General features: G+C 38.2%; 1 protein-coding gene across 2 annotated transcripts in view; it reads left to right on the forward strand.

Moving 5' to 3' along the window:
• Positions 1–16,155, forward strand: part of myripb (myosin VIIA and Rab interacting protein b) — a 526,191-nt gene that overhangs the window by 480,553 nt on the left and 29,483 nt on the right. For both annotated transcript variants that reach the window (XM_077244339.1, XM_077244338.1), the window contains exons 8-11: positions 2,099–2,284; positions 3,095–3,284; positions 4,202–4,848; positions 6,149–7,222. In XM_077244339.1, coding sequence (XP_077100454.1) covers positions 2,099–2,284; positions 3,095–3,284; positions 4,202–4,848; positions 6,149–7,222 — 2,097 coding nt within the window. The remainder of the gene's footprint in view (positions 1–2,098; positions 2,285–3,094; positions 3,285–4,201; positions 4,849–6,148; positions 7,223–16,155) is intronic.

Below are 16,155 nucleotides of genomic sequence, written 5' to 3' on the forward strand. Positions count from 1 at the left end.
ACAGAGATGGATAAATTTTCTGTTGCTCAATTAGCTGCTCTCTAGTGATAACTCTCTAGTAATGACGTCATTGTAAGCTTTTGAGATTTTTGTAAGATTTTGAATAATAATTCCTTCTGATGGATTTGGTAATGCTTGAGTCATTACTAGTGTGTTCCCATGATCTTTACTTTAGAAGACTGATCCAAATAATTAGTAGTTCCTTTAAAAGGATGTAGTGACACTTGAGTCAATACTATTCAAAATCTTACAAAAACCTCAAAAGCTTACAATGACTTCAGTCAATATTAGGTAGTTATCAAGCTATTCACTTTAGAATGATAAGACGCATTCCTTTGGTGTGAGAGACCCGGGTTCGAATCCACTGTGAGACACCAATGTGTCCCTGAGCAAGACACTTAACCCCAAGTTGCTCCAGAGGCGTGTGACCTCTGACATAAATAGCAATTGTAAGTCGCTTTGGGTAAAAGCGTCAGCTAAATGAATAAATGTAAATGTAGAATACTGATCCAAATTATTAGTAGTTCCTTTAGAAGGATGTAGTAACACTAGAGTCACCATTACTAATGGGTTACCATTACCTGATATTATACATTATGCATTATTAACATTAATTATGAACCTGTATAGTTCTTAGTATGAAAAAAATACTGATTAGCTAATAGTGAACTACCATATTCAACTGAGCGCAATACTTACTAATTTGTTAATCAGAGTTTCCTGTTAGTTAATAGCAGTTACTAAAATGTTAATAGTACATTACTCATTTGTTCCTGTGTAGTTATTCACAGTGTTCGAACTATACCTTGTCCTTTGGGGGAGCCCACTTGTTTGGGGGGGTTTGTGCACTTGCGCGTGCCGAGGACTGAAGCGCATTTCTGACAGGACGCAGAATGTGCGGTGCTGCGCTATGAAACCCATTCATTTCAAAGACTTCCAAAGATACATAACAGCTACAAGTGTATGCACTATATACAGGATTCACCCTATTATACTTTATCAACATAAATTGATAAGTCAAACAGCAAACAGCCACCTAAAAAAAGTCTATAAATGTCTTTGAGTTCACTTGAACAAGGGTTAAATTACTCGTCAGGCTACAGAAGAATACCATAATTCTTCCGTTCAATTCGGCCTAAGATATCGAGAGTCACGCAGACCTAACAACCCAGCCACAACACATAATTGGGAATAACATGCCTTTAACACAGAATGGATTTCAAGGACTTTGTGCACAGATCAATGGCCTCCAACGTTTATATTTTTTCGACAAAACTTTGAGTTAACGTACTAAACATGATTGGAATTTGCACCGCAGCGCCACCACAACTTGATGCTCATGACAAGAATAGCACGTATAGTTATCTTTATTGAAGTGAATTAGGTTTAAATCGCCGTCATGCATGAATGAATGATATGTTTTCTATTTTACACATAATTATCCACGATGGATTACATTACACAAAACTGAAATTACACGTCAAAATAAAACATAGTAAATATTTTTTGAGACCCCCCAAAATTTCACGAATCACGTTTTCAGGGGAGCCCATGTCTTATTAAGGGGAGCCGAGCTCCCCTAGCTCCCCCATGGTTCGCACCCTGGTTATTCATTAATGACGAAACAGTTTTCTAAAGTGTTACACTTCATTTCTTTTAATTTTGTGATGAAAATGCTCTTGACAGGATGTAGTGAGACAATATTTGGCGACATCAGAAAAGCTTGATTCCATGCTTGAGACCATAGAGTTTATAATCTAACTAAACTTAGTATAAAAAAACGACATTTATTACGTATAATTCATAACTTCATTCACATTTGAGTTCATAGAGCAGTTTTGACCTCATGTTCTTTGACATGTCAACTTTGTCCCGTCATAAGGTATTAAAATCAAAATTAGCCCAATAACTTCGAAAATCCATCCATAGACCTTCTTTAGCATACTATTTTCACTACAAAATGGTACAGTTTGAGATGCAATAATCATAATCTTGCACACTATACAATATAGTACAGATATGAATTGTGTTTCATACGGATGCAATATGGTCTGTTTTTTCCCTTTTTCCATGTCTCTCTCTCTCTCTCTCTCTGTAGATCATTCAAAGGGGAAAACGGTCTGAGATTCAGGCTGAGTATGAGTTTGTTTGGCCTCAGAATCAGAGTAGTGAGCTACTGTCCCCTAACTCAACACAACACACACACGCCACACAGCATTCACACACCATCTGTCATCATGGCGCTGTAGCCCAGGCCGACATCACCAGCTTCTATCCACTGTTGGTAAGAGCATGTTAAAGTTAACTTTACAAGCACCTATCATACAGTATTTATGTGTTTTACGGTGCTTATTAAATATTCCTTACCTCATCTGTAACACATACATAATCTCTTCTACTGCAGCTTGAAAAAACAAGATGGTGTAAGAATAATGATGGAATGTTGAAATGTTGGAAAAGCAATTAAAAAAACGGAAAAATGCTTATTTCTCAGTAATAACACAGTGTTTTAGTGTTATTCAATATTGCTGTAGTACAGACATTTCTAATGGGCAATAACAGTAAGTCAATAAGCTATAATGCAAGTCTCTAGCACCCCCAACTGGTAAAGCCCATACATTTTTCCAAACCAAATATAACCAACTGCAAATTGTACATAAAGGCAAAACAGTTAAACTTTGTGCAGAAAACTGTCAGACATTTGTACATAACATAACAATTATTACTATTCTTCTAGAGGTTATTACTATTTTTGTGTAACTCAGTATGTATACCACAGTAAACTAATTAACTAATTCATATTATAGATATTTGACTGAAGGGTTTCTAATTGCAAGATGAAAGGAACAATTTAATTGGCAGATGTATATCATATATTTTTTAAATTGTATATCTTGCAATAAAGTTAGATATATACAAATATTTTGTAACATTCTAAATTTATATATTGTTACATTTTGATCTATTTAATGCATCCTTGCTGAATAAATTATTGATTTCCTAAAAAAAAAAAAGGTATGATATATATATAATGATATATTTGTTCACACTTGCATTTTCCATCATTTCCATGTGGGTTGATGGGTGTGTTTAGAAGTCAAGATCAGCATTCTCTTTGACAAGTGACGATTCTCCTGAGAAGGGCCCTGAGGTGGGAATGGCCCCAGGGGTCCCGAAGAGTGCGGAGGTAGAGACAGACATCCAGAACTACTCTTCACTTAGGAGGGAGTCCAGAGCATCATCACTTCCTGGTTGGAAGAGTGTTGACCGCCTGGACAACACTAGTAAGAATATACCATCACACACTGTTCATCATTGGTCTAGTGCACCAGAACAAACACCAGACAATTTAATTTTCTACATAATTTAATTGTTGATTCATTGCAAGATTTAAAGGTACACTAGAAAACTCCAAAAGTTGTCACGGGGGCAGTACCATTTCAAAAGGTACATATTTGTACCTAAAGAGTGCATATTAGTACCTACAATGTACATATTGGTACCAAAAGTGTACATGTTAGTACCTTTTGAAAGGATACCGTCCCAGTGACAGCTTTTGTAGCTTTTTTTCTGAGAGTGTATAGTTCATACAAAAAAGAAAATTCTGTTAACATAACTCATGCTGTTCCAAATCTGGCTTTCTTTATTCTTTTGAACACAAAGATGTTTTGAAGAAGTTTTCAAATGTTTTTGTCCATACAATAAAAGTCATTGTGGTCCCAAAATACCAATATTGGACCCCAATGACTTTTATTGTATGGACAAAAATACATTTTGCAAATTGTCTTCTGTAGGCTATCCCACAGAAGAAAGAACGTCATTTAGAATTTGAGGTTGAGTAAAGTAGAGAATTTAAATTTTGGGGTGAACTATCCTTTAGGGTTAGGGTCCCTTTTAAACTCTTTAAAAGTTTGATGCATTTTACTGGGCGCAAAATAGGCATACAAGGCAAAGTGTTTATTTTTGTGTCGAGTGTCAAACATAATTGCAAAAATAATTTCACATCTGGCTGGTATTGAAAAAAATTACACAAGAAAATGACCACCTTTTTTTTTTATTTGACATTTTCTCATTTTCTGTTTGTGTATGTGGTGCCACACACACACACACACACACACACACACACACACACACACACACACATACAATTACACATATCCTCTATATTTGTCTGTCCAGGTGTTTGTGTCTCTCTCCACAGGTGCATCTTCAGTCCTGCAGTCCCCTGATGGTAACTGGATTGCCCTGCAGAGCTTCCAGCATTCCCGGCCCAGTCTGCTGACCAAGCGCAAGAGCCTTGTTTTCAGTGTGCTGGAGAAAGAATCAGGCGTTGTGTCCGCGTATGACGGAATGGGCTCTGATTCAGACCCCGAGGACCAGGGAGGCTGGGGGGCTGCCCTGTTACAGTTTCGCAGACGTCTCTCTGACGAAACCTATTACACTGACTCTCAACATGACCCGGAATGGACGTACACCCAACACCCACCCATCACCTCACCCTCCTCGGGTCAGTACACCAACACTGAGACCCTAAACTCAGACTCGGAGACTTCTCATGCCCCATCCACTCGAGCGAGCAGAGCAGCCCACAGTACGTCCCATGGGAAAAAAGGGCTGCCTGAAGCACACCTGTATCCTCCCTACAGACACCCCATGAGCAGTGTAGCTTCACCTCTGCTGAGGCCAGAAGTTCTTGATGTGAACTTTAACCCCCATGTGGAAGGGGACAGTAGTGATGGGGAGGAGTGGAGCGCGCAGATCAAAAGGTCAAGGAGGCGCAGAAAGACCAAACGTGAGACATCAGAGCACAGCCGAGCACATGATGAACTGTACAGCTCTGCCACAGTGGTAAGAGAAAGAGCAGCCTTCTGGTTAATTATAAGATTGATAAAAATCATAATGAGACTATTTTGCCACATATAGTGGTATGTTTTCAACTATAGTATGATAATGATTTAACGTCTTTGCTGCTGTTTAGATATCAAGCCTGGAAGCACAATTTAGCATAAAAATACACTGATGTTTTCAGCTAGCTGTGCAGAAACTGACAAGCAATTGATACCTCAATTTAATCAACTTTTCACCAATAAGTGAATCGAGTGACACCCTAGCCATGAAAGTGGACTTGTATCTTACAGTCTGTTTTTTAACCCCACTCAATTGATTAGGATATCATTGTAATTTATAGAATATCATTGTAGCCTTGATTCTTATCAACTTATTAATATTATATAAATAATGTACAATAATATATTAATGTTATCATATTCATATATTATCACCTCAAATATTATAATATAGTGGTAACATATTTCAGTTGTAATTTCTTCAGCTTTGTGTGTGTGTGTTTTTAAGGCATTACTGTTGAGTTCTTGTCCTTTCCTTGTAGTGAAAAACTTTTAATACTCAACTCTTTATCTTCTGGAGAAATCCCCCCCTCTGTTCATAAAAAAATAATTAATTAAAAAAATTAAGTGGCAGATTTTGCTTTTACGACATCAAATATCTCCTACTGAGGAAGTCTGCAGTTATTTGGAGCATTCACATATTATATATATATATCGAATATTAAATATATATATATATATATATATATATATATATATATATATATATATATATATACATACATACATACATTTTTTGGGGGGGGGGGGGGGGGCTCTATTGCAATTTTTATTTGATGAATTGATTAATAACTGTTTTCTCTTTTTCAGAGAACATATTTGATCGTTCCTAAAACAAGACAGTTTTTAGAGTATTTACATAAAAAAATTGTAGTATATGACTGAAAGGTGAAGGTTTGTTACTTATTATTTGTCATCCTTTTAGATACTAATGAGAGGGACAATTTTAGCAAGAGTTGCAGAAACAGAGACAGAAAGTATACAATTATTAAAAGCAAAAATTAAGAAAAGCAGCAATCTTTTTTTGGAAATGTTGTGAACTTGAATGTGGTTTGATTTGACTCCAGTAGGTGGCACTGCAGGGCAGGGGTTGGGCTTATATTGGGATAAATGGTGTGACCATCCATTAAATCATTTATCTCAGCCATGAAGTCTTTATTTTATAATCTCATTTTTCCCTTTTATAATTTATATCTCTCTCTCTCTGCTCCTCAACTCTCCTTCTATTTAAAACATCTCAGGAGAACAGTGCAGTCCTCCTCAACGCCATGCTGATACGCCGCCAACAGAGCCAGGAGAACCCAGTTCCTCTGAATTGCCAGACTGTGACCCCTCCTGACCTTTTGACCTCTGACGCCATGACCCCTGAACCTGACTATCAGAACACTGTGGCTCACAACCCCAGTGCCGCCAGCCCGCTGACGTGGAGCCAATCAGGGGCCAGCAAACCAGGGTTCAACCTGCAGGGCCCTTTGCTCAGGGGCTCCTCTGTAAATGAAACCCAGGAAATGGAACTGAGATTCAAGCTCGGTGAGCTGGTTGGCCAAGTCAGCGAGTGGGATGTAATGTCATCTAATTTTGAGCCAATCAGGGAAGTGGGCGACAGGCAAAAAGACAGGTTATGGGAGAACGAAAGTGAGAAACTGAGACCGAAAGAGAGACGCAAGAGCCAACGAGACAAGAAGGAGGGGAAACCGAGGGAAACCGAGAAGCTGAATGAAAGACAAACTGTTAGAGAGATGGACACAAGTGATGCAGTGAAACCGATAAATATAGAGATAGAATTGATAAGAGAAAGGGAGCGACAGAAAGAAATCGAAAGACAAGTAGAAAGAGAGCGAGAAAGACAAAGAGAGCTGGAGAAACAAATCGAGAGGGACAGAGAAAGACAACGAGAGATCGAGGTGCAGGTTGTGAGGAAACAGGAAAGACAGAGGGAACTGGAGAAACAACTGAAACAAGGGCAAGAGAGGCAATCAGAGGTTGAGCGAGAGATAAAAAGCAAGAGGAAAAGCATACGCATGGAAAAAGAGAAATTAGAGCCTAAATTGAGTGTGAAATCCAAAGAAGAAGATAAACAGGAAGGGCCCTGTGAAACTAAGGGAGCATCAGCTAGAGTAATAAAACAAAATAACGATTTAGATGAAGACAATGAAACAGAGAAGGAAAAAGTGAAGAGAATGTCACTACAGAGAAGCAAATCAGAAACAGGGTCAGAAACACAAGAACAAATTGAGACAAAGACAACCAGGTCTTCAACTACATCTCCAGACAGCATCCCCTGTGGTCTGGAGGAGCCACTGTCTCCATCAGAGGTAAGCACCGGTTCCAGGATGTTCCACTAAAAGTTCCTCTCCTACATACTTCACCCAGGTTTTGTTCTAAATTGAAGTGAGCTGCCTAACTGGACAGCAAAATCTTGTACAGTTATTCAGGAAGACTTTTTTGACAGTTTTACCAACTTTAACTACCTTGATCAGCATGATTCTCTTTAAACTGTTGCTCCACCAGGACAGTAGATGACCTAAAAGAGAAAAAAAAAGTAAACCAGGGTTCAATGCTCACTAGAGCATGCTAATGCTCGTCTAGTGTTGTAGCACTGATAAGAATGTAATGCAACACATTTTGCAACAACACATAATGCATTATGTCTCAGGCCTAAATAAAGCTCATACTGAATTGCAACAAGCTTAACGTTTTATCCAGTTGAGGAAAATATTGCTATATTTGCTTTAAAATATGCTTTATTGGCCACTTTGGCCCATTGCTGCGATATGTTAACAAATCCACCATATTTGACTGGCCAAGACTACCCTAAATTATATAAATAAATGGAAGAACTGTGGTTTTTCTGGATAAAAAGCACAATATATTTACATTGCTCAAAAAATTTCAGTGGTTTATGATATAGGTAGAGTACCAAAAAGTTTTTTCTCCATTAACGTAGAATCTTGATAGATAGACTTTCACTCAAATCTCAAAGATGTGGCTTATTTTTCTTAGTCAGTAATTGTGGAGATTTTTTTTATTTAAAGGCACACTATGTAACAATTGCACCTTAATATAACAGCTTCAAAGTAATTTCGGTGGTAAATAAACTCATAGTAGGACGAATCATCCTGATAGTAAAGCTTGGGGGGGTCGTCGCTGGAAAAACCGGCTATGTAAGTTTGAGAGGAGCCCCCCCGACAAATCTCGCGAGAATCACGACTAGCAAAGAAAAAGCGGTCGGAAGAAAGTTTGAAAAGGAAAAGAGAATCTGACCGCGTGAGGAACCGGACAAGAGTCCCACTTGGTCGGGCATTTACTCGTTGGCGCGATCTAAAAAGCAGCACTGGATGCAACAGCTATGCTGACCTGGCGATCTTGTTGATGGACTAGTAAGTAAATATCTTATTTGTGAACTTGTTTGCGTTCTATATTGTATGTTGTTGCGCTTGCTTGTAGTATATCATTTTTTACGATGATGTTCATTCATCCATTGTTGATAATTAGACCAGTCCAATAATTTATCATGAGATTATCATGAGAACAGTTGTCAATATCTCACAAAGTTATCAGGACACAAATTAAGTTAAGCCTAGAAGGTTGTAAAAAATGTGTAAACGAGCACAATTTGCAAACTATTATGATAAATTGCAATTATCATGTCTAATGACATCACAAATTTACGACAGTGCAAGTATTCCACAGCGACTCTACGGGTCGCTGTTTGACAAAAACAGAATTCCTGCATAGTGTGCCTTTAATATAATGTAATGTACATTACAAGATTTTTCATTGTGGAAATAGATTGTTCTGTCTTCAACCCCATAATTTTAGCCTTTTTTTTTTTTTGCATATTCACATTAAATCACTGTAAATCTTAAATATATGCATATTTAAGGCCATCATTGATGGTCAATTACAATTCAAATAATGAAGGCTTCCTTTAAAATTTGTATTACAACAATAGAATACAGATATACTAAGAGACAGATAATTACAAAGACAATTGTAAAATATGCCATGGCTCGTGAAATTGAAATGTTAAAGCAGTAAAAGAAAAGTAGTAAAACAGGATTAAGAGTATGGATTGTGTTATATAAAGGGAGATGTAGTTGTAGTACAAAGTTCAGCATATACCTATTAATAGCCTATAAAGAAGGTTTAGTATGAGTATATTTTATTATTGTAGGAATATAATAATATTAAATAATAATAGAAAAAAGTGTGTGTGTGTGTGTGTGTGTGTGTGTGTGTGTGTGTGTGTGTGTGTGTGTGTGTGTGTGTGTGTGTGTGTGTGTGTGTGTGTGTGTGTGTGTGTGTGTGTGTGTGTGTGTGTGCGCATCTCCAATGCAATGTTTTAAGTGTGAAAATATAGTAAAAGTAACACAGAAACCCCAAAAGAATGGACTGAAACAATCAGGCTTTAATTTTGTGATTAATTACATTTTATTTTATTTTTGCTAAGAAAAAATCAGGAGAACTTCTGGTATATGGATATACTCTGGTCTCATTAGACCAAATCGATCATTTTGGATCTAACATCACCTAAAATCTATGTCTTTGCAAGTGGGAAGATTACAATGAGAAGTGCCTGGTCCCCACATTGAAGTTCTGTCCTAAAGAGGTTCTTATGATGTTTGAGAGCTGAAGGAGTGGGATAGTTGTGCTTAATCAATGGTGTCATGAATTTACACACCTTTGTGTGATGGTTTGTCATGAAAAATCATGAAATACAAGATGCTACCTTCTCCTAATTCTCGGTGTTATTAAAGGGTAATAACTAAACCCTAAACTAACTTTTTTTAGTTAATGATCTGTAAGAATGGGGCTTTATTAGTACTACTCATTGATTTGAGTAACTTTTTTGACATTTGTGTATAAAGTGTTTTAATTCTACAATATATGGTGTAAAAACGTCTGAGTGCTGTCTTATTCAGGTTGAACGGTGGCTACTGCAGTTGAATTTTCCTATTGGATGTTTGCGGTGGTTCGTGACGTAAGGGGTGGGAGGTGGCGTAAGCAGGTTCCAGCTCACCACGCCCTTGGCAGTATAAAACCATCTTGTTTCGTCAAAACCACCGTAGCGAGCGAGTCAGGAGTTTGAATTGCGAGTATTGAAAACGATCAGGATGAATTAATGAATTAACTGGACTTACCACTCTGGTCTTGTCATATTTCATAGCTATACCTTGGGTATCTCCCAAGCGGCAACATTGTAATCTGAAAAATGAAGCCTACACGGAAATGCGAAAAACTGCAATACATCGAAAATCTGCTAGGGGCAGGTCCCAAAAGGGAGCAAATGTCCATAGACCCCATGTTAAAATGGCCGTTTTCACAGCATAAATTCATGTTTTTACAGGTTGGTCCCATGGACTTTTATTGTATTTTTCGATAGGTTCCGAGTGCCTGACAACTGTGAGGGATGTGAATTTTTTTCTAACTCGTTAGTTTAGATCGCATGTAGATATAAAATGTATGACAAATAAGGGCGTGGTTAACTTTGATTGACAGCTTGATTGACAGCTGATAATGGGCTGCGCCGAGGGGAATTCTTGAAATTTGATGTCTCGGCCTAGCCTGGTTAAAACCAGACCATTTTCAGTTGTAATTGAGTTAAGGTGGGCATACACTGTGCGAATTTCGTCCGATTTTGAGCCGAATTCTAACTCGTGCGACTCTTTTTCGGGTCGGGACGATTTTCAGCTTTGTCGTGCGTCGTTTGTCGTGCAGTGTTCGTGCAGTGTACAAGGGGAAACGAGAGGCGATTAACCTCTCCCGATCGGCAATCGGATGGTCGGATGAATTTCTGGCATGTCAGAAATTTTGGTCGCTCCTCGTGACTATATCGCACAGTTGAAGCAGAGCTACGAACCGATCGCCCTAAACTCAGTGTTTTTTTCCCTCACTGCGCCTGCGCGAAAACAGAAGTTTAAGCATTTCAATCTGAAAAAAAAAAAAAAAACGAACAGAGGGAAGTCTTTAAGTTCTGTAGTTCAAACTAGCTACAAATTACTGTTGCTTATCTACAGTTTGTCCAGTTATTACCCACGTCTTCCAAGCTGCGATGTAGCACCGTGCCTCTTTTATTAATTTGTCAAAAAATGTTTTTGAAATAAACCTGTTTTTAATTTTCATTGATGACTAATTATTCCAGTGTTCGGACATATTATAGACTGTTAACATAATGATATGCCTATAATTCATTGTAATCGGCCTAAATGTCAAGACAATTTTCAATTAGGATCCTCATTGAAAATTGTCTAAAACATTTAGGTAGATTACAATGAATTATAGGCATATAATTATATTATTATTATTTTATTATTCCTCGAGGAGTAGGCTTCTATTTAATATTTTATTATCCTCAGCGCGCATTGCGGTGATGTGCTGTGAAATTATTGCGTGGCAAATTAATTATAATAGCAGATCAATTTAATAATAAAATTAGCCTTCCCTAATACAATAATACTAATAACAATTTAATACATAAATTGGAAGTGCTAAATCATCTTGATAGCTGATACTTGTTTTGACAATATCTCTGGATAGGCTATATGATATCGTCTACCAACCCAACACGGGGGGTTATCGCACATATTTCACACGTATAGTGTGAGCAGTCAAGTCGCAGCTCGACGTTCGGACCGTATAGTGTGAGCACATAAATCCTGAGCTTTGGCTTTACATCGGATGCGATTTACTCGTTCAGTGTGAGAAAGTACCTTGCTGAAATCGCACAGACATCGCACAGTGTATGCCCGCCTTTAGGGTCTGGCAAAGCTTCGTAGACAAATCATTTCCAAAGGGGCGTCACAAACGGACGTAGCTCAAATGCCTCTTGGAGCAATTGGATAGACCTAAAACCAATCAGAGCGAAGAAGATGACGAATGCAGAGTGACGTTCGTCTGTTATAGAACAACTTAGCTTGAACAAACGAGCAGACACTGATCAGCTACTTGCTCTACATTTATTTAAAATTAACAGCAAGACAACTGGAAGTGAATGTGCTTTCCATTAAATAAATCACACACAGTAAACAAAACCTTAACATAAAAAACTTTGCAATTTAGACGCGCAAACTGAGTGCCGGTGGTGTGAGACGAACGGCTCGGGCAGATTCGGCTTGAAGTCGTTCATCCTCGGATGCGGCGCCGCGCTCGCTGTTACAAAATACCCGTGCACACAGGCAAGCGAAATGGGGTCTTGCCGGTCTTCCGCACCGAACGCGTGATTTTTGCCCCGCGCACCTTCGCGCTCGTGCGGACGCGTCGAGTACAAACAAGGCTTTACTCCGTGTCAGCACGCGCTCTGATCGGTAAAGGGGCACAGACCTCTCCCGAATCATCTCCAGCAGTAGCAGCCTCCGAAGCACCACTAACTCCACCTCCGTTTCCCTTGTAAGCTGATATTAGTATTTAAACATTCTCTATGATAAATGTTTGTGAAAAAAAATATTTTAATAACATGGTTTTGGCGGTTATAGTGTTCTAATGACGGTGTTCAACATAGTTCCACAGCGGCATCCATCTTAGTAAATGTAAAAAATCTGCTTCACCGTCTGTGCTGTCCTCATCGTGTAAAGCCCGCCCCAACGTTTCTGATTGGTGCCGCGATTTCGACGGATTGGAAATGGACTTCAATGAGCTCTTTGCCAGACCTACTTGCAGAGCAAATCTAAATTTGCCGGAAGTGGTCTGGGTTTTCCCAGGCTAGTCTCGGCCATGATCTGACACAACACATCATACCACCTCTGTATCCTTTCTGAACATTTTTATTGAAATATCGTACATAAAATCGGTTGCTCTGCTATAAGCTGCACTAACCGACACTGTAGGAGTACTTGTCCCCATTTTTTCCGGTAAGTGACATTCCACTACTATTTCACGTAGTTAGCACTATTTAGCATCAATGTTTGTGGGCAGTGGCACTGCAACAGCCCAGATAGCAATGAGTCGGCGGACCACCGTCGGTTCTCCGGCGGCAGTAGAAGCGTCAGAATGGCGACATCGCAAACACGTTGGACGGCGCACCGCCGGCGGCAGCCGCTTTTTAAAAGCGGCAGCCGCCTTCATACCGCCTTCGTTAAGCGGCCGGCCCGCGGGCCAACCGCCGTTCCGCCGCCTTTATATTGAAGGCCGTCCTTCCGCGGCCCGCCGGAGGCAAACGCTATTTTCGAGCGCTCTGCCGCCGCTTATTCTGGCTATATATATATTTTTTTTATTTATAGCATGCAGTTTAGCAAGAATAATGATTGCTCAAACCAGACAAATTTACAATTGGCATTTTTATTCCACATTTCAAAGTACAGTAACTGTCATTTAAACAAGATATTTCAGATCACTGAAACATAACAGAAAAATAAATAAATCAATATACTAACATGCAGGTTTCCAATTCAATTTTGGTTAAACAGCCTTACAAGCAAATTACAACACTTACAATAAGTGTTCATATAAAAAGGACAGCTCTAGGGTAAAAAATTACCAGTAAACATTATGACAAGTAAAGAGGATATTTGATACCAAATAATGTGCAAGATACCAAATAAATAAAAGTATAACTACATTTACAAGCCATTTTTAACAATATGATAAGTGGTAGTAATTTATAGTAAAGCTCTGGAGTAGAATAGGCCATTATAACGGCAATGCTGACCTGTGGCACAAGGATTTACAAGCTTTATTTGAAAAAGAAAAAAAGAAAGTAATTTCCACAGTGAGTGAGTGTAGTCTGACACTTCTGACTTCTTTAGGGGTCTTGATTCTACTGACTGCAAGATAAAGAAAGGATTCCAGTTGTCAGTGATTCTGGGGTGTCAGTAGTCAGTCTAGTTTTAAGTGGTCGGCTGTGGGTCCCTCTCAGCTGTGCGGCGCCTTTTTCTGCCTTCACGGTCAGATGCTCCTTTCAGGTAACGCGTAACGTTAACCTGGACCACCTCATCAGTGCATCCTGGGTTGCCGGGTCCTTCCGGATGGCTAATATAGAAAATACAGATCTGTCATTTAATTTGAATTGCATGAGGACAATAGGACATACACATCTACTTAAATCTAAAAAAAATATCCAACTTACTTTGAACAATGGTCTTCAGGAACATGTCTCTAAAACATGCTTTATCCCCTACACCAAGCTGAAAATCCAAAAAAGTGTTACAAATTACATTTCTCTGAAGCTTCTCATAAATAAATAAAAAATGTGAAAGGCTAAGGATTCAGACTGTAATATATGCAGTATACAATCTTAAATTTTACTTTATATCTAGGTCTACTACATGTACAGGTAGCCCCAGTGGGAATTAAACCGACAACCACAGGTGCTGTTTGCAAGTTGTGCCTAATTGCTCAGTGCAAGCAAACGTCTTCAACATTGTTTGTTGAACTTCTTTCACCTGCTCTTGAAGTAAGATTTTACAATTCGTATTTTTATATGTAATATTGTAGTGTTTATTATAAATGATTTATCTGTGCACTTCATTATTCTTTTAAAATTCATGTAGCCTTATAATCTTTAATCAAATACGTTACCCTTCCCTCCCCCCTCGAAACGACTTCTCTTCTCTTCCGGTCATGTGCTATGGTGCGAGGGCGTGGCAACTCCCCTCAAACCGTGCTATGAGCAGAGATGGAGAAGAGGAGCGCTAGAGTAAAACCCTGCCCTCCGTTCAATATACCGGTTCACTTTTAAATACGTCACAACACTGGAGAAAAGTCGTTTGTAACTTCCGGTTCATGCCGACATCAAATAGAAGCAATAGTTTCCAAGACAAAAAAACTTCACAAATAACATCACTTACTTGTACTCAAACTCTTGGCTCTGTGAAGTGGAGTCTGGATTACTGGGGAGAAACCTGGTTGCGAGAAAGAGGAAACAGAAATTTGAAAATCTAACAAATGGTATAGTTTAGTGGCAGGATCACAAATCCAGCATCACAGCAATAGATTTTACATACCAGTTCAGCATTTTTCTGGTTTTCTGGAATCGATGCATCTTTCTAGAGTTTTTTTTTTTCTTGAGACTTCCAAGATTCTAGAGTAGGGAATAATGAATGAAAGAGTCAGTTATCACAATAAACAGAAAATAAATTACACAGATGAAATACAGGAAAATCAAATACACAAGTCAGACCCATTTACCTGCTCCCTTCATGAACTTAAAATGATGTTTCTCCCAGGTGCTGTGTGGAGGTGTGCAGAGGATGGCTAAATTGTTGCCTTCGTCTTTTTGCTGAGGTTAAATGGGGGCCAATGGCACATGCTCTCGCTGAGCCACTCTTGCGGAACCACTGCAAATGGCAGATCCTCCTCGTTGATAAACTGAACAATGTGAACCATCTAAAATAGAAGAACATTTTGCATAAAGTATACTTTTTGATTAATTTCCAGGCAAAATCAATAACATTAAAATGCTCACCCCTTAAAAAAAACGAGTCATTTTCACAAGTGGATCAACAGAAAACCATGTTCAGACAAACACAATCATATACATATACACACACATATATACATATAAACACATATATACACATTATATATATATATATATATATATATATATATACATACATATACACACACATATATATATATATATATATATATACACACACATATATATATATATATACACATATATATATATATATATATATATATAAACACCAAAAGTTAAACTTTCTAGATGTAAAGCTTTCTTTCTAGATGTAAAGCATTGGCGATTTACTGTAGCTAGATACATTTCATGTCGAACATGCTTGAATTCAGTGAGTAAAAAAGGCGAAGCAGCATGTGTTAGCTAACACTGTAAGTTAAACTAGACTAGCAGCATGGTTGTCGAATCAAACAAAACATCATTATGTTTAGTTAGAAAACAACACAAGTTATACTGATCAGTCTTTCTTGTCGTAAAGATTTTGCTAACGTTACCATTCCCACGTGGGCGGGAGAATTGTCCTTCAGGATTTGGTTAAGTTAGTTAATTATTCGACTGACCAATACTATCTTAAACCACATACTGTAGTACTCACACTGGCATAAATATACGTAAATATAGTTAAAAGAAGAAAAGAAAAAACTAACGCCAGGAAGAAACTAAGTAACGTTAGCCTAACTAACGTTAGCTATGCCAGAAACATGACGGAAACTTTGTAAACAAGGCTAACTTACTAGGTTGACTAGTAAGGCAAGAACATATTTGAAAAAGATGAACTAAAAATGTAAAAAATGAACATAATATTGCGTTACACAAAAAGGAAAAATG

The sequence above is a fragment of the Siphateles boraxobius genome, unplaced genomic scaffold, assembly GCF_051911475.1.
Source record: "Siphateles boraxobius isolate OS27281-9 unplaced genomic scaffold, OSU_SipBor_1 26, whole genome shotgun sequence".
Taxonomy (NCBI): domain Eukaryota; kingdom Metazoa; phylum Chordata; class Actinopteri; order Cypriniformes; family Leuciscidae; genus Siphateles; species Siphateles boraxobius.